At 42.3% G+C, this 19,424-nt stretch overlaps 1 protein-coding gene across 1 annotated transcript in view; it reads right to left on the bottom strand.

Moving 5' to 3' along the window:
- Positions 1–9,350: 9,350 nt before the first annotated feature.
- The window catches only part of LOC115127744 (NALCN channel auxiliary factor 1-like), a 176,914-nt gene continuing 166,840 nt past the window's right edge, over positions 9,351–19,424 (bottom strand). Inside the window, exons 2-3 of the mRNA XM_029657389.2 lie at positions 13,375–13,546; positions 9,351–11,328 (exon numbers count right to left, since the gene is read on the bottom strand). Coding sequence (XP_029513249.1) covers positions 11,012–11,328; positions 13,375–13,546 — 489 coding nt within the window. The 3' untranslated portion in view covers positions 9,351–11,011. The remainder of the gene's footprint in view (positions 11,329–13,374; positions 13,547–19,424) is intronic.

Below are 19,424 nucleotides of genomic sequence, written 5' to 3'. Positions count from 1 at the left end.
ATAAAAATCATCCGTAGGCGATGTAAATATCATTAGCTGTCGTCTTGGAAAAAATTTCAGGAGAGAGCTCTTCCGGAATGATCTGGGCGGAGACCGGAGGTAAGCGGTGCCCCTCTTTCGGTTCAACCAAGAATCAAAGATGATTAAATTCACAACTCGACAACATGGGGATGCTGTGGGAGTTGAATGCTCGGTCTTATCTAATTCGGCTCACTGTTAACAATTGCTGGAAGTGGCGCAAGGATATTTATTTCCATTTTCTGTGATCAGGTTTTCCTGCGCTTTCCGATGTAACGCACGTTATGTAATAGCCACAGTCGTGATTTAACCAGTTTTAAAAACGTCCGAGGGTTTCCTATCCACACGTTCTAACCATATGAACGTACTATATTCCTGGCATGAGTAGCAGGGCGCTGAAATGTTGCGCGATTTTTAACAAAATGTTCAAAAAAGTAGAGGGTCGACTGAAGAGGTTAAAACCATCTATCTGATAATCACACGTTTATTGCTGACCAGCAGATGTCACTAATGTGCATTGTGAACACATAATGAAGCTTCGAGAAATTAACAAATTTCTGGCACAATTTGGTTAAAGCGCCAAAGCCTTCAGAAATTCTCAGTTTCCCATCACTACACCTCACATAGTAGCTTTAACCATTACACTAAGAGATCTGTATCACTTTACAAGGTCATTCATTGTTCAGTTTTAGATATTACAAGACTATTCAAAAAACTTTATTACTACATGCTCTTATATAATCATTTTGATCAACTTCATAACTGTTATGCTCGGGCTTTAATAAACATAACCATAGACCACTTCAACTGGTACAACTTCCAATCATGGGTGGCCAAAGATAACGAATTCAAAGCCACACCCCCACTAACCCATGCATCCAATATAATTTCCCAGTTTGCCTTGCTTTTTCAAGTAAATTGTAAAGTTACCACCCATGACTATGTTTGTTAATGACATAGACATGGTTGTTGAATGTGCTCATTTTCAGTCCTGTGCACTTCAAGTGAGTTCCAACTCTAGGTAAATGTTGTCATTAAAATTGTTTATGACTATATAATACATGTATTTTAAGGCCTTACTTTGATGGCCACGTTCTACCCCAACATGGTGGTGTTAGGAACCACCTGATTTTCAGGCCACATCAGACTAGCAAGTCGCATTGTGCTGACTTTCAAAATTAAGTGTAAGTTCTTTTTGAATCCAGTTATTAGTACCTGCCCTCACAATAATCGTCAGGATCTCTGATGAAGGCGACTACTTAAACCATTTATAATGGAACAACGATTCTAGTAACGGTGCAATAAATCTAACTAACAGGCTGGAATAGTGTAGAAAGATGTATGCTATTTATCTTTGTGTAGCATAAGATAATCAATCAATCAAAGTAAATGAAAACACACAGATATTAAAAACAATCCCCAAAATGTTTTGCTGCAATAGCACATGCTGGGAAATATGACAATGATTGTTTTGGTTTTGATGGGAATGTTTTACTCTCCACAGAGTTAAACTGACACAATCACACTCTCACTCTCAACACTTGTCATTAACACCAACACTGGGGTTATTTTACACAAGTATGAATTAGTATGAATTTAACACTTACAGAGTTAATATAACACCAGAATCAATACTAGAAATGTTACAATTAAAAATCAACACTAGGTAACACTGGGCAATTTGCTGTGTAGTTACAAAACAGTGAAAGAAAATAGAAATTCACCCCTTTTCTAAAGTTTCATATGAGTAACAATTATTGACTCAGTTCATGACACACACATACACACAGAGGATAAGTTCTAGTTAATAAACAGCTGAATAAATGTATGTCCAGTACTGTACAGTACATCTGGAGTCATGAAATATGAATAGTCTAAGCGTGTGTGGGCTCTGACCCATATGGCCCCACCAGGTCCTGCTCAGCATTTTCAGAATGGATGATTGGCTCCTATTGCATATCTCAGCTCACTATAGAATACCTGAGCTCAAAAATGTCCAACAGTTAGCCTACACACCAGCGGCCTACATACCGGAAGGAAGCCAGTCAACAGGTGGAAACATCACCATTTGAGGGAATGTCTTACAGTAAAAGCTCTCGGATTTGGAATTTGGCTAAACCAGTTAATCAGTCTCCTGGGTGGTAGAAGACGTATTGTCCAACCCCAGCAGGTTACAAGCCAGGCCATAGTATGGTCCAGTATGATTATCAGGATCAGTATGTTATGACCCAGCATGTGTCTGCTTTCTGTAATGGTGGAGCTGGAGTCCAGTCAGACTTAACTAAGAAGGGCTGAAGGGAGTGGAAGCAAGAGGCAGAGGGATCATTTGTGTCTGTGTTGTTATCATATCATGACAGGACAACTGTTGTCACCCTGTTGTCACCCTCAAACATCATCACAGAGGTCTGGCCAACTCTGTCACCAGCCTGCCTCACCGTACAGTTGTCAAGGCAAAATTCTCGAGTGCTCCTGTAGCGGTTATGGTATCCCCCTTCTCTTTCACTGGCTGTTGTGTGTCGAGGCCTGGATGTGAACGCGTAATAATCAAGGCTCTCTCTACCCCATTTACTAGGTCTATACTACCATCTAGTGAATACAGGAGTCCACTGCATGCACTCAAATGTAAGAAAACGCCCTGCATTATCAAAGAAAAAGACAGGGGTTATTTCCTAAAACCATTCCGCTACCTCATACAGATGTACCATCTGCCTTGTTCCAAAATACGTCATTGTGCATTGCGCTACCTGTGTAGTGTGTTTCTAGAACAGTACTAGAACACACTGAAACCACCACAGAGGAACATATTACATGGCTGCATTTATTTGAATCAGAAGACAATTTCATCATTGTAGCAGTAGTTTTGATACTTTTCCAAAAGATCATGACTTGTGAGATTGTTTTATAAATCATTTCATCAAAGTCGTTTGTAAAAAAATTAAAGAAGTTACTGAACTAAAGCATCTATAATATTACAATATACCGGTAGTATAATAGTAATCATAATAACCATAACTGTAATGATACCTCTATATGCCTTTGAACCTTTTTTATAATCATATATCTTTCTTTCTCTCTCTCTCTCCCACACACACACACAGTCCCATATCCTCTCTCAATAAACATGTGAATCTGAGGACAATTCTATTGGTTAAGCCCCATCGCATTCTCTTCCTACTTCCACAAAAACGCAACAAATGATTTCAGACGCTCAAGGGGGAAAAAAATAAAAGAAGAAGAGTAAAGAAATTTGACATCAACTCAAAACGCAAGATAACCTGGAAGCAAAGACATAACTGATACATCGTTCAATATTGGAGGGAACATATTTACAACCAAAAAAAGGAATGGGCTTCTGCATAGATCCACAGGACATAACAAAAACATGGCTAAAAAGAGAGAGGGAGAGAAAGAAAAAGAAAGAGAGACATTTACAGTTGAAGTGGGAGGTTTACATACACCTTAGCCAAATACATTTAAACCCAGTTTTTCACAATTCCTAATATTGAATCCTAGTAACACTTCTGTCTTAGGTCAGAAAGGATCACCACTTTATTTTAAGAATGTGAAATGTCAGAATAATAGTAGAGAGAATGATTTATTTCAGCTATTATTTCTTTCATCCCATTCCCAGTGGGTCAGAAGTTTACATACACTCAATTAGTATTTGGTAGCGTTGCCTTTATATTGTTTAACTTGGGTCAAACGTTTCCGGTAGCCTTCCACAAGCTTCCCACAATAAGTTGGATACATTTTGGCCCATTCCTCCTGACAAAGCTGGTGTAACAGAGTCAGGTTTGTAGGCCTCCTTGCTAGCACACACTTTTTCAATTCTGCCCACAAATTTTCTATAGGATTGAGGTCAGCGCTGTGTGATGGCCACTCCAATAACTTGACTTTGTTGTCCTTTAAGCCATTTTGCCACAACTTTGGAAGTATGCTTGGGGTCATTGTCCATTTGGAAGACCCATGTCTTGAGATGTTGTCTTGAGATGTTGCTTCAATATATCCACATAATTTTCCTCCTCATGATGCCATCTATTTTGTGAAGTGCACCAGTCCCTCCTGTAGCAAAGCACCCCCACAACATTATGCTGCCACCCCCATGCTTCATGGTTGGGATGGTGTTATTTGGCTTGCAAGCATCCCCCTTTTTCCTCCAAACATAAGAATGGTCATTATGGCCAAACAGTTCTATTTTTGTTTCATCAGACCAGAGGACATTTCGCCAAAAAGTACGATCTTTGTCCCCATGTGCAGTTGCAAACCGTAGTCGGGCTTTTTTATGGCTGTTTTGGAGTAGTGGCTTCTTCCTTGCTGAATGGCCTTTCAGGTTATGTCGATATTGGACTCGTTTTACTGTGGATATAGATACTTCTGTACCTGTTTCCTCCAGCATCTTCACAAGGTCCTTTGCTGTTGTTCTGGGATTGATTTGCACTTTTCGCACCAAAGTACATTCATCTCTAGGAGACAGAACGCTTCTCCTTCCTGAGAGGTATGACGGCTGCGTGGTCTCATGGTGTTTATACCTGCATACTATTGTTTGTACAGATGAACGTGGTACATTCAGGTGTTTGGAAATTGCTCCCAACGATGAACCAGACTTGTGGAGGTCTACAATTTTTTTTCTGAGGTCTTGGATGATTTCTTTTGATTTTCCCATGATGTCAAGCAAAGAGGCGTTTGAAGGTAGGCCTTGAAATACATCCACAGGTACACCTCCAATTGACTCAAATTATGCCAAATCAGAAGCTTCTAAAGCCATGACATCATTTTCTGGAATTTTCCAAGCTGTTTAAAGGCACAGTCAACTTAGTGTATGTAAACTTCTGACCCGCTGGAATTGTGATACAGTGAGTTGTAAGTGAAATAATCTGTCTGCAAACAATTGTTAGAAAAATTACTTGTGTCATGCAAAAAGTTGATGTCCTAACCGACTTGCCAAAACTATAGTTTGTTAACAAGACATTTGTGGAGTGGTTGAAAACTAGTTTTAATGACTTCAACCTAAGTGGATGTAAACTTCCAACTTCAACTGTATATGAAGGCAGCTGCACAAGCGGAAGAGTGGGACAGGATAAGAACACATAATTATGTGCAATGAACACAACACTATAAATGTGATGTCTTTAGATTGGGTCATGGTACTCATTTGGAGGTCTATAGTACATACAGTACAACATCAATGTCATTGTGATCTAGATTGAATTGATAGGGCCTTAAACTACATTAGCATAATAGGGAATCAAACCTAGCAAATCACAGCAGAGTTGCATACATGCCTGCATTGACCATATCGAAATTAGAAAAACGTATATTCATGGAATTTCATAACGTCTATCTTTATTTGGAGAAAGCTTGTGTACAGTAACGTTTATGGTGAGTCTATGGCACAGTATTGTCAGTGAAAGATGGCATGGGGAACACATACTGTGGTCATCAGCCAGGACAGCCATTAGTAGTACATGATGCATTACTGCATGTAAAAGGGACTTGACTTAGTGTGTTGATGTAAAGCTATAGTAATGTATACTGGTTCAGGGTCAGATCACACCAAGGTCCATAAGGTCATTGGATCTCGACCTTAAATCACATATGGAACATGGAAAAATCAAGAGCAAGACAAGATGCAATTTTCCTAGAATATTCCTGGGCCTCATTTTGGTGGAGTAGCCTACTAACGTGTTAGACTCCTACAGGGTATGGGTCACACATAAGAGTGAGAGTCAGGAGATACAGTATAAGGATTGTCTTGATGCAGTAGGGTAGCACTGAAGCTAACATGCTAACATAAGCCCTTTTAGGGCACTTTTACTAACTAAATGGTATTGTAGCTGCTGAGAATAGTCTTATATTTGGTGATAATATCTCTTTTCTCTCAGGACATACTATTTAGAGCTCTCTAAAAGGGCCATGGCTTTAATCTGGCCATGTGTGGGATTCTCTTACATACTGTAACATCACATACTCGCTGATTTAGGGTTTGGCCTAGGGTCCCCTTTGTTCATTTTGATTTGTCAACCATCCATTCTCTCCCCTCTGTCACTTTGTGACTCCTCCCTCTCTTTCTCATTTCATCCTCCGTTAATGTTTTTTCTCCATATCCCTACCTTCCCTCTGAATCTCTGTCAACCTCTTTTTCACTCATCTCTCAGATGGACAGAACGAGTCTGTTTACTAGAAGATGACGTTCAGATCTATTGTAGGTGTAATGCTGATGAAGGTCTAGATGAGAGGCTGATAGAGGTGTAATGGTGATGAAGGTGTATGTATGCTGTGTGCTGACTTACAGTAGGTGTTAGGTGCTGATGAAGAGGAAGAAGTGATTAATGGGGCTAGTTAATGTTGTGTCTCCGGAGGGCTCTAAAAACAGGAAATTTCCGACACACCTGCAGGCCCCTTGGCACAGCCATGCTAATGAGGTCTCCAGAGAAGACTGGCTCTGTGCTGAACTTGACTAATTAGTGAGCCACCAGAAGCCCCTCGAACATACACACACACACCTCCATTATCACTAGGTTCCGAAGACCTCAGCCTCCTGTATCCTTATGCATCTGCTTTGACTATCATTGACCCCATCTTTCAGTGGTCCACTCTTGCTAGGATTTCATTTGACATTCTACCTTTAATACATCATTTATAATACATTCTTGAAATAAACCTATTCAAGAGCCCCATCTACTGTTGGCCTATGGAATTACAGGCAATGGAACCAGAGAGGAAATGGCAATGATGGGGTGGTGGAACCAGAGAGGAGACAGGAATGATGGGATGAAGGAACCAGAGAGGAGACAGGAATGATGGGATGAAGGAACCAGAGAGGAGACAGGAATGATGGGATGAAGGAACCAGAGAGGAGACAGGAATGATGGGATGAAGGAACCAGAGAGGAGACAGGAATGATGGGATGAAGGAACCAGAGAGGAGACAGGAATGATGGGATGAAGGAACCAGAGAGGAGACAGGAATGATGGGATGAAGGAACCAGAGAGGAGACAGGAATAATGGGATGAAGGAACCAGAGAGGAGACAGGAATGATGGGATGAAGGAACCAGAGAGGAGACAGGAATGATGGGATGAAGGAACCAGAGAGGAGACAGGAATGATGGGATGAAGGAACCAGAGAGGAGACAGGAATGATGGGATGAAGGAACCAGAGAGGAGACAGGAATTATGGGATGAAGGAACCAGAGAGGAGACAGGAATGATGGGATGAAGGAACCAGAGAGGAGACAGGAATGATGGGATGAAGGAACCAGAGAGGAGACAGGAATGATGGGATGAAGGAACCAGAGAAGAAACAGGAATGATGGGATGAAGGAACCAGAGAGGAGACAGGAATGATGGGATGATGGAACCAGAGAAGAAACAGGAATGATGGGATGAAGGAACCAGAGAGGAGACAGGAATGATGGGATGAAGGAACCAGAGAGGAGACAGGAATGATGGGATGAAGGAACCAGAGAGGAGACAGGAATGATGGGATGAAGGAATCAGAGAGGAGACAGGAATGATGGGATGAAGGAACCAGAGAAGAAACAGGAATTATGGGATGAAGGAACCAGAGAGGAGATATGAATGATGGGATGAAGGAACCAGAGAGGAGACAGGAATGATGGGATGAAGGAACCAGAGAGGAGACAGGAATGATGGGATGAAGGAACCAGAGAGGAGACAGGAATGATGGGATGAAGGAACCAGAGAGGAGACAGGAATGATGGGATGAAGGAACCAGAGAGGAGACAGGAATGATGGGATGAAGGAACCAGAGAGGAGACAGGAATGATGGGATGAAGGAACCAGAGAGGAGACAGGAATGATGGGATGAAGGAACCAGAGAGGAGACAGGAATGATGGGATGAAGGAACCAGAGAGGAGACAGGAATGATGGGATGAAGGAACCAGAGAGGAGACAGGAATGATGGGATGAAGGAACCAGAGAGGAGACAGGAATGATGGGATGAAGGAACCAGAGAGGAGACAGGAATGATGGGATGAAGGAACCAGAGAGGAGACAGGAATGATGGGATGAAGGAACCAGAGAGGAGACAGGAATAATGGGATGAAGGAACCAGAGAGGAGACAGGAATGATGGGATGAAGGAACCAGAGAGGAGACAGGAATGATGGGATGAAGGAACCAGAGAGGAGACAGGAATGATGGGATGAAGGAACCAGAGAGGAGACAGGAATGATGGGATGAAGGAACCAGAGAGGAGACAGGAATTATGGGATGAAGGAACCAGAGAGGAGACAGGAATGATGGGATGAAGGAACCAGAGAGGAGACAGGAATGATGGGATGAAGGAACCAGAGAGGAGACAGGAATGATGGGATGAAGGAATCAGAGAGGAGACAGGAATGATGGGATGAAGGAACCAGAGAAGAAACAGGAATGATGGGATGAAGGAACCAGAGAGGAGACATGAATGATGGGATGAAGGAACCAGAGAGGAGACAGGAATGATGGGATGAAGGAACCAGAGAGGAGACAGGAATGATGGGATGAAGGAACCAGAGAAGAAACAGGAATGATGGGATGAAGGAACCAGAGAGGAGACAGGAATGATGGGATGATGGAACCAGAGAAGAAACAGGAATGATGGGATGAAGGAACCAGAGAGGAGACAGGAATGATGGGATGAAGGAACCAGAGAGGAGACAGGAATGATGGGATGAAGGAACCAGAGAGGAGACAGGAATGATGGGATGAAGGAATCAGAGAGGAGACAGGAATGATGGGATGAAGGAACCAGAGAAGAAACAGGAATGATGGGATGAAGGAACCAGAGAGGAGACAGGAATGATGGGATGAAGGAATCAGAGAGGAGACAGGAATGATGGGATGAAGGAACCAGAGAGGAGACAGGAATGATGGGATGATGGGTTCAAATGAACAGATCCTGCATTCACAACCTATCGGAGTAATCTAAACTTCCAAGTCCTAATTACAACCTTGCAACTCAGGTATCATCTCTGGACCCCAAATTCTATGACATGCTGAACTCTGACATCACCTAAGGAAAATACTTTGATGACAGCATTTTCGGCAGTTAAATGCAACAACAAAACATTATTTATCAAAAACAATCAATATGATGGTTTTTGAACACTATAATTTGTTTTTGAGCATGAAAGTATGTTTACGGTTGAAGTTGGTAGTTTGACGTTAGCCTGTTGGTGTTCTCAACGAGTTCAAAGCATGTGAATGCACACAACTCCATTGCTCTACAGGTTGCATTTCCCAACACTCCGAGGGTCGTGAATGCAGCATGACTATGAGTGAGACAACAAGTAAACAGACAGATCTCACAATGGAGAATGCAACAATGAATGAGAGGAGAACCAGTTTTCTATTTGTTTCTCAATTTGTGGGACCTGTAGTTGACTAGTAGAATCTGACAAGCCGGACCTAGCAATAGGAGGCTAACATATATATTCAACAGACATGAAAGTGGAGAATTCTGCATTCAGCATACATTTGTTAGGCCTAAAATACCTGACACCACTATCTATCAGTTCAGTTAATCAGCTAGAAAACAAAGGGACAAGAAATGATTAAAACAGCCCTTAAATATTGCCTTTTCTTCCAGCTCACACTAACCATAATGCTAACAGCAATGTTAACATAATGCCATTGAGCTTCTCAGCCTTACTGTGCCGCCCAATGTTTCTCCTCAAACATACTACATACTGGGTCCTACACCTGCCCGCTCTCTATAGCAACACATTAAACACCTTTTAAGCAAATGCATACCTTTGAAGGTATACCCCTAAGCATGCAGTGTGAACTGAGATACCTGAAGACATACCTCAAGCACATTTTTGTCTGTGTTTGTATATAGAAATAAGCCCTTTACACAATGTGAGATAAGTAACATTAGTTGAAGAAAGCAGAGGACATGCTACCTTACTGGTGGTGTTTTGGGGGTGCAGTAGTGTTCTCCACCACAGAGGGGGGCTAAGGCTATGTAAAGCAAACCAACAAGGCTGTGAATTTCACATCATTAAGAGCCTCCACATGCAAGTACAGAATAGAGGTAAGACATTTTGATTAGACAAACAGTAGACATTCTATGTGTGGAGTGCTGGGCTGAGAAGACACAGAGCATGGACAGAGTGTGTGGTAGGGACAGAGAAAGGCTAGTAGGATACTTCTATATCAAGGGGTTGTCTTCTATATTGAGAAGCATTACAATTGTATCACTGGCCAGTAGGGTAGTCTGGGTGTACGTTCATTTTTACCAAGGATCATTTGTTTACATTGTAGCAGATGCTCTTATCCAAAGCAATTTACAGTAGTAAGTGCATACATTTTCATACTGGTCCCCCGTGGGAGTCGAACCCACAATCATGGCGGTGTAAACACCATTCTCTACCAATTTAGCCACACAGAACCATGAGAGCAAACTACTACTCTAACATTTTAGTGTCCTTTCCTACATCTAAAGCCGCTTTAGGAATGGGAACCCAAATGAGTGAAGACTTCAGAGTAGACACCCACACACAATCACACACACACAAATACGCACACACTCACAACTTTGCTTTTTGATGTTATCTATCCTATATCAATGAGACATTTCCTTCCTGCACAAGAGACCCATAAAGGAACAACATAAAGGATGGACATTCTAAGTGGACAGTGAGTGTTATCCGGTAGTCAGCCAGTGCAACAGAAAGCCAGAACAGGGAAACAGTGTAAAAAAGCGCAGCGAGAGAAACTCAGCAGTGAGGAGGCCTTCCTACTCAACAAAGGCTGCTGCATTGTCCCATTTTCCCGACACTGTCATGTTTTCGTCTCTTTGTTTGTAAGTCTGTTTGCTTTGATTGATTTGCACGTCTTCCATTTATAAGTAGTCCAACACCTCTGCAGACTCAATTACCCAGAAAGCACAGCGGCTGCAGACGTCTAGCCAACAGCACATAGCATTCCCGACCGAGGCGGAGATGTTTCATATTGTCGTGACAACCTATATCATCGGCCATCCCATCACTCCTCGTTGGCGGGGGAGCTCTCCTCCAGAGGGGTGAGTGAGGCAGGGAGGCCCAGCCCTGTTGCATTGTGGGATGCGGTTAGGGAGGCGACAGTGTGCAGGAGGACAAGGACTAGCAGGCAGAGTTTGAGCCGGCTGTTGCACACTCTGCACACGGCCGAGGAACTGAGAGAGGTACGGTGGTGACAGGATGGGTGAGTTCTTTTGAGGGTCCCCCGGGAATGGTTGTTGTCATCTTCTGTCTGGAAGTCCCACCGAACATCACAGCACTCCGCGTCTGCATCCACGCCCCCATGGTACTCCTCCAACAGCCCTGCAGAGGAGGGACACATATTCACATGAACAATAAAGCCCGAGGTGGTGTGGTATATGGCCAATATACCAAGGCTAAGGGCTGTTTCTATGCACATCGTATCACGGAGTGCCTGGACATAGCCTTTAGCAGTGGTAAATTGGCCATTGCTATGTTAAACTGGTTAACAACATAATTCAAGCAGTAAAAATATATTTTTGTTGTTGTTATTTTGACACTCCTTCTCAATATAAAATATAATATGGATGTAAAAAATATCCTAATCACTCCAACATCTTGTTTCCACCATTATTTACAAGCATCCGATCACCTCAAATCAAGAAGGGCCTAGTGGTATAGGCTATAGGTTCCTTTTGGATTGGGCAACGGATTGTCTTCTGTACAACAACAACTGTTGCTCCCTCCATGCCGGCTGTCAGTCTCTGTGTGTCAGTGAGCGGTCTGCATACTAATGTGAGTGGGTGAACTTGTGAGGAGGGCTAAGTCGTCTCCCACTCTGGACTGTTTGACATCGAAGAGCTTAAGCCTGATGAGAGGCTCCACATAATTAAAGACTTAATAACGGTTGCAGCTCTGATCTGACAGGCCACACTTTCATGGGTGCACACACGTGGCGCACACACAGGCACGCACAAACACACACACACACACACACACACATACACACAGGAACACACACAGGCAAACAAATTGGATATATTCAGCATCAAGGACTGCACCAACTCAGCACAAAACAAAATTCATACACTTCAGAAGGCAGGAAAAGGGCATGACATTATTCTCTTTTTGACACATAAATCAACATGGATTACTAGAGCTGACCTCTAACTGGCCCAAAAGGAGAAAAAAAACGAATTCTCCATGTGGTCTATGCCATGCGTAAACTCCTGTCTGGTGGTGTTGTTGACAATGGCTGGCTGCTGACCGCCAGGTGGTGACATACAGTAAACTCAGTAAACATGGACAGCTGGGGATGCATTCAATAGCTTTGAGGTGAAAGCCATCATTCTAGTGCAGATCTTAAAGGGGAAGTAGCCTCTAGACACAATCATTTGTGCTATACGGCATATCTCACACCACAGCAAACGCATGTTGGCATTTTAGTTCCATGAGCTAGTTGTAACAGATCAGTGCTGTGGTTGTACTCCATGTTTAACTTCTTATGGCTGGGGGCAGTATTGAGTAGCTTGGATGAATAAGGTTCCCAGAGTAAACCGCCTGCTACTCAGGCCCAGTTGCTAATATATGCATATTATTAGTATATTAGGATAGAAAACACTCTGAAGTTTCTAAAACTGTTTGAATGATGTCTGTGAGTATAACACAACTCATGTGGCAGGCAAAAACCTGAGACAAAATCCAACCAGGAAGTGGGAAATCTGAGGTTTGTAGTTTTTCAACTCTTTGCCTATTCATTAAAAATCCTACAATGTGATTTTCTGGATTTCTTTTTCTCATTTTGTCTGTCATAGTTGAAGTGTACCTATGATGAAAATTACAGGCCTCTCTTATTTTTTTAAGTGGGAGAACATGCACAATTGGTGGCTGACTAAATACTTTTTTGCACCACTGTAAATATGAACTTTATCAAACAAAACATACATGTATTGTGTAACATGAAGTCCTATGAGTGTCATCTGATGAAGATCATCAAAGGTTAGTGATTCATTTTATCTCTATTTCTGCTTTTTGTGACTCCTCTCTTTGGCTGGAAAAATGGCTGTTTTTCTGTGACTAGGTGCAGACCTAACATAATCGTTTGGTGTGCTTTCGTTGTAAAGCCTTTTGGAAATCGGACACTGTGGTGGGATAAACAACAAGTTTATCTTTAAAATGGTGTAAAATACTTCTATGTTTGAGGAATTTAAATGATGACATTTCTGTTGTTTTGAATTTGGCGCCCTGCACTTTCACTGGCTGTTGTCATATCGATCCCGTTTGCAGGATTCAAGCCTTAAGACTTTTTAACTGGGAGTATTCTCCAATATCTTCATATTATTTCCCTGTGCATATAACCTGTGTATCATACAGTATAACAGGCTGTACCTGTGCATATAAAACTGGGGCTTCCTCCGTGGATGAGATCGTCGTTGTCAGGAAGGATGAAGGGACACCTCTGCTGCACCTCCAGACAGTACTGGCCACACGGGATCCTCTTACTGCAGTGCATCTGTGTGGTCTGGAAGTACTGTGAGCACAGCCAGGGCTTATATACCATCTAGGGATTCAGAGAGGGATGGGATGGAGAAGGTGTAGGGAGAGAGCATATATTGATGGGTTAAAATTGGGTTGCCATTGATGGTGCACACACACACACACACACACACACACAGTAATGTATGGATGCACACACACACACCATCCTTGACCTCTATTGCAATTGATTTACTTGAATTGATCAGACTTCCTGGTATTCAGCTTCCAATTAATAAGGGCGTTGGTGGGAGAGGTCCTCTCTCTCTCTCTCTAAGACGTAAAGTACAGTATGCCACAGGCCTCTCTTGTATTCTATAAGCCTTCCTATTCTCTCTTACATATTCCTCAGTTCTACTGTACATATTGTCTCTCACATATAACATATTGTCTTAAATGTATTCCATACATACAGTACGAGCCAAAAGTTTGGACACACCTGCTCATTCCAGGGTTTGTCTTTATTTTGACTATTTTCTACATTGTAGAATAATAGTGAAAACATCAAAACTATGAAATAACATATATGGAATCATGTAGTAAACAAATCAAAGGTTAAACAAATCTAAATATAATTGAATATTATAAGTAGCCCCCCTTTGCCTTGACGACAACTTCGCACACTCTTGGCATTCTCTAAACCATCTTCATGACCTGTAATGCATTTCAATTAACAGGTGTGCCTTGGTAAAAGTCCATTTGTGGAATTTCTTTCCTTAATGCATTTGAGCCAATCAGTTGTGTTGAGACAAGCTAGGGGTGATATACAGAAGATTTGGTTAAAAAAACAAGTCTATATTATGGCAAGAACAGCTCAAGTAAGCAAATAGAAACGACAGTCCATCATTACTTTAAGACATAAAGGTCAGTCAATTCTGAAAATATCAAGAACTTTGAAAGTTTCTTCAAGTGCAGTCGCAAAAACCATCAAGCTCTATGATGAAACTGGCTCTCATGAGGACTGCAGGAAGCAGAGAGTTCAGGGTAGTGCTATATTTAAATGCACAAAACGGCAAACATAAGCAAACCCCACGACAACACAAACCCCACGAACACGGGGACTTACCAGAAAAACCCACGAAATGGGAAACACGTAACCCACAGACATGCATACAAGTTACACAAAACATAGAATGAAAAACATAGAATGCCCACCCCAACTCACGCCCTGACCAAACCAAAATAGAGACATAAAAAAGGAACTAAGGTCAGGACGTGACAACCGCCACAGGAAAGGAAAGACCCAGAGTTACTTCTGCTGCAGAGGATAAGTTCATTAGAGTAAACTGCACCTCAGATTGCAGCCCAAATAAATGCTTTACAGAGTTCAATTAACAGACACATCACAACATCAACTGTTCAGAGGACTGCGTGGGTCAGGCCTTAATGGTTGAATTGCTGCAAAGAAACCACTACTAAAGGACATCAATAATATGAAGAGACTTGCTTGGGCCAAGAAACACGAGCAATGGACATTAGACTGGTGGAAATCTGTCCTTTGGTCCAAACTGCCGTGTCTTTGTTAGACTCAGAGTAGGTGAACGGAGGATCTCTGCATGTGTGGTTCCCACCGTGAAGCATGGAGGAGGTTTTATGGTGTGGGGTGTTTTACTGGTGACACTGTCTGTGATTTATTTAGAATTCAAGGCACACTTAACCATCATGGCTACCACAGCATTCTGCAGCGATACAAAATCCCATCTGGTTTGGGCTTAGTGGGACTATGATTTGTTTTTCAACAGGACAATGACCCAACACACCTCCAGGCTGTTTGACCAAGAAGGAGAGTGATGGAGTTCTGCATCAGATGTCCTGGCCTCCACAATCACTAGACCTCAACCCAGTTGAGATGGTTTGGGATGAGTTGAACTGCAGATTGAAGGAAAAGCAGCCAAAAAGGCTGTTGGAAAATAATTCCTTGTGAAGCTGGTTGAGAGAATGCCAAGAGTGTGCAAAGCTGTCATCAAGGCAAAGGGTGGCTACTCTAAAATCAAAAATATATTTAGATTTGTTTAACTCTTTTTTGGTTACTACATGATTCCAAATGTGTTATTTCATAGTTTTTATGTCTTCACTATTATTCTACAATGTAGAAAATAGTAAAAATAAAGAACAACCCTTGAATGAGTAGGTGTCTCAAAAAAAAAATGGTACTGTACACCTACTGTACCTACGCAACCCTTCATACAGTACACAATGTATTCCATTGACCTATTGTCTCAGACATATTCCAGAGGCCTTCCTATTCTCGCACACATATTTCCTAGGTATATTCCCTGGGCTCCTCGTCTCAACAGATTTACGATAAGCCCGCTGTCGCTATATGGTGTATTGTGGAGCTGACACCTGTTAGCGAGTGTGTCTCCTAGTTCTCCACGCCGCTCCCGGTCCCCATGCGGCTACGGTAATTAGCCGGTGGTTCCGGTGAATCACTCAAAGCTTGTTTGGGGAAGTGGGGAGCGCTAGGCACGTTAGTGCCCGCCGCGGGCTAACCGTCACGGCTCAACACACTGCACCCAATCATAGATCTTGTCAATCCCCTCCGCAGATGAGATAGTTATGCTGTGTGTGTGTGTGTGTGTGTGTGTGTGTGTGTGTGTGTGTGTGTGTGTGTGTGTGTGTGTGTGCGTGCATGCATGTGCGTGTGTGTGTGTAAGGCTCTTGCTCAAATGATCTGACTCTCAATGTGCTCTTCATTAGATACATCTTGAGCGGCATTTGATGATGAACAGTAAGCCAGGCATTAGCACGTAAAAAAAGGTGAATCTATTATTTCCTGTAACAAACACAGGAAGCTTATGCTTTCAGCACCATGGACAGCTCTGTAAATAACTATAGTGAACATAAATACTGTATAAATGCAACATGTAATAATTTCAAAGATTTTACTGAGTTACAGTTTATACACTGGACAATTCTTGATACACCTTGGAAATTGTTGAGCGTGAAAAACCCAGCAGCGTTGCAGTTCTTGACACAAACCAGTGCGCCTGGCAGCGACTACCATACCCTGTTCAAAGGCTCTTCAATTGTCACCCACTGGCAATGGCACACATACACAATTAATTTCTCAGTTGGTTCAAGGCTTAAAAATCCTTCTTTAACCTGTCTCCTCCCCTTCAGCTACACTGATTGAAGTGGATTTAACAAGTGACATCAATAAGGGATCATAGCTTTCACCTGGATTCACCTGGTCAGTCTATGTCATGGAAAGAGCAGGTGTTCTTAATGTTGTATATACTCAGTGTATAAGGAAATCAGTCAATTTAAATGAATTCATTAGGCACTAATCTATAGATTTCACATGACTGGGAATACAGATATGCATGTGTTGGTCACAGATACCTCAACAAGCTAGGGGCGTGGATCAGAAAACCAGTCAGTATCTGGTGTGACCACCATTTGCCTCATCGGAAGTGAGCATTTGCCCATTGAAGTCGGTTACGACGCCAAAGTGCAGTCAGGTCAAGACCCTGGTAAGGACGATGAGCATGCCAATGAGCTTCCCTGAGACGGGTTCTGCAAGTTTGTGCAGACCTTTTTCGGTTGTGTAAACCCGCAGTTTCATCAACTGTCTGGGTGACTGGTCTCAGATCATCCTGCAGGTGAAGAAGCCAGATGTGGAGGTCCTGCGCTGACGTGGTTACACGTGGTCTACGGTTGTGAGGCTGGTTAGACGTACTGACAAATTCTCTAAAACAATGTGGAGTTTTATTTGTCTCCAGCACAAGGTGCACCTTTGTAATGATCATGCTGTTTAATCAACTTCTTTATATGCCGCACCTGTGGATGGATTATCTTGGCAAAGGAGCAATGCTAACTAACAGGGATGTAAACACATTTGAGAGAATAAGCTTTTTGTGCGTAGGGAACATTTCTGGGATCTTTTATTTCAGCTCATGAAACATGGGACCAACAATTTACATGTTGTGTTTATATGTTTGTTTAGTATAATAATAGAATTCCAGATGGATGTGAAATGAGAGTGAATTCACCTTCACTCTGCGCTGGGCAGTATGTGTATGTCACAGCAGTAAACATGATCACGTCATTACGTTAATGTCACATCCTCATCCACACATTATCACAGCATTGTGTGTGTGTGTTTGTGTGTGTGTGAGTGACTGTGACCTTACGCATAGACCCCTGCAATGTCTATGCCTGAAAATAGGGTGGCGATAGGGAGACAAAGACTTTGGCAAAGGCCTATGATTTCTCTCACTCAGCAGTATCTCATATTCCAAAGTCAAATCTGATCATGTCCCTACCCCCAGGGCTTAGTGGATAAAGAATCATGCTAGATAATCAATAACATCACACTCAGGGAGATTAACCCAACAACACGCCTCTGTGGAGACTTAACCCTCCTCCAACCAAAACTCTAAACACTCAGGATTTAGGCTAAATATATCCTTTAAAGTGAAGAAGAAAAGGCAGAGATTGGATGAAACCTAAAGCATATCCTAAGGCCAGTATTAGAGCTATTAGCTAGCAACATGGTTCAGGTTTGCAGTGTTGTTGCTGCTGTGAGCACTGCAGATTACTGTAGTGCTGCAGCAGGGCTAGCCTTGCATGGGGCCGCAGTGCAATGTAGGGTCCACTATTTGTGCCTGCCTCTCTCTCTCTCTCTCTCTTTCTTTCTCACTCTCGCTACCTCGCTCTCTCTCTTTCGCTCCTTGTGGGAGGGGGGATGGGGAGAAAGGGGTCAGATGAATGGAGATACGTATAGAACACTGGAAACATTGGAAGAAGAAGAGAGCAATAAAAAATAAACTGGTACCTAATACTATAAACATAGCCTCTACTTCAATCAACCCCACTTGCATGCTCAAGGTCAGCATTTATTTTCCTGTCCTCACTGAACTCTTTCTTCACTTTCTTCTCATTTTTAGTCATACTCGCCGTTTCATCTTTCTCAAACTTTTATTTTACTTTTCTCTTCTCTTCCCCTCATCCTGTCTTATCCATATGCGTTAGTGTCTCGTCTCCTTGGCGAGCTACAGTGTTATAGCTAAGCTGTCCTCCTGGATTGTATTATTCCATTATGATTAGCCTAATAAGGTTGTAATTGTCGGAGGGCCTTTCAGCGCCCTATAGTATTGGTTTTACAAGGCCTCGGGTGGCCTTGCATTGTCAGAGCTTTGTCTTTGATGTTTTATCTGTGATCCTGCTCCCCTGTACGCAGGGCAAACTGCTGACTGAGGTAGGGCTAGAGGGAGGGAGGGACGGAGGGAGTGCACGGGAACACACCGGATTACTGCAACCTTACACATAGAAATAAAATGAATAGAAAGGGTGTCTCCAAGTAAATAACGGCATAATGGGTGGACTTGCAGCCATTTTGCGTGTACACATGCCTGGAAGTAAAAGCAGGAAGTGTATCTTTCAATCTGTGCTGTGATTTGTTGAGTCAACTCAACTGACATTACAAAAAATGTATTGCATTGCATTAGCCACATCAGTTAGCATCATTTGAATGAACATTATATATTACCATAGCAATCCATCATCACTTGCTAGAACATTCCAAAATAAAATTGAAATTATTGCATCACAATACAAGGCAGCCTTTGCGAGTGTACCCGTGAGTTTACCAGTCAAATTGCCAGGGTTAGAGGTTCCAAGCTTGTTCTATTCATTCTATTTCTAAAGTCTTACACTCCTCACGCACCCCACCACCACAGCTTACTGTAAAACATAGTCATTTACTGCTTCATTACATTCACTTTTCATTTATCCCCTCCCCTTTTTCTGCTATCCTTTTAATTTAAGCATCTACAGTACAGTAGTGTTGGAATAAACACTCAATCATCTACAGGACAGTAGTGTTGGAATAAACACTCAATCATCTACAGGACAGTAGTGTTGGAATAAACACTCAATCATCTACAGGACAGTAGTGT

Source organism: Oncorhynchus nerka, linkage group LG1 (assembly GCF_034236695.1).
Source record: "Oncorhynchus nerka isolate Pitt River linkage group LG1, Oner_Uvic_2.0, whole genome shotgun sequence".
Taxonomy (NCBI): domain Eukaryota; kingdom Metazoa; phylum Chordata; class Actinopteri; order Salmoniformes; family Salmonidae; genus Oncorhynchus; species Oncorhynchus nerka.
The sequence above is the reverse complement of the archived record's forward strand: the minus strand, read 5'-3'. Positions and strand labels throughout refer to the sequence as shown.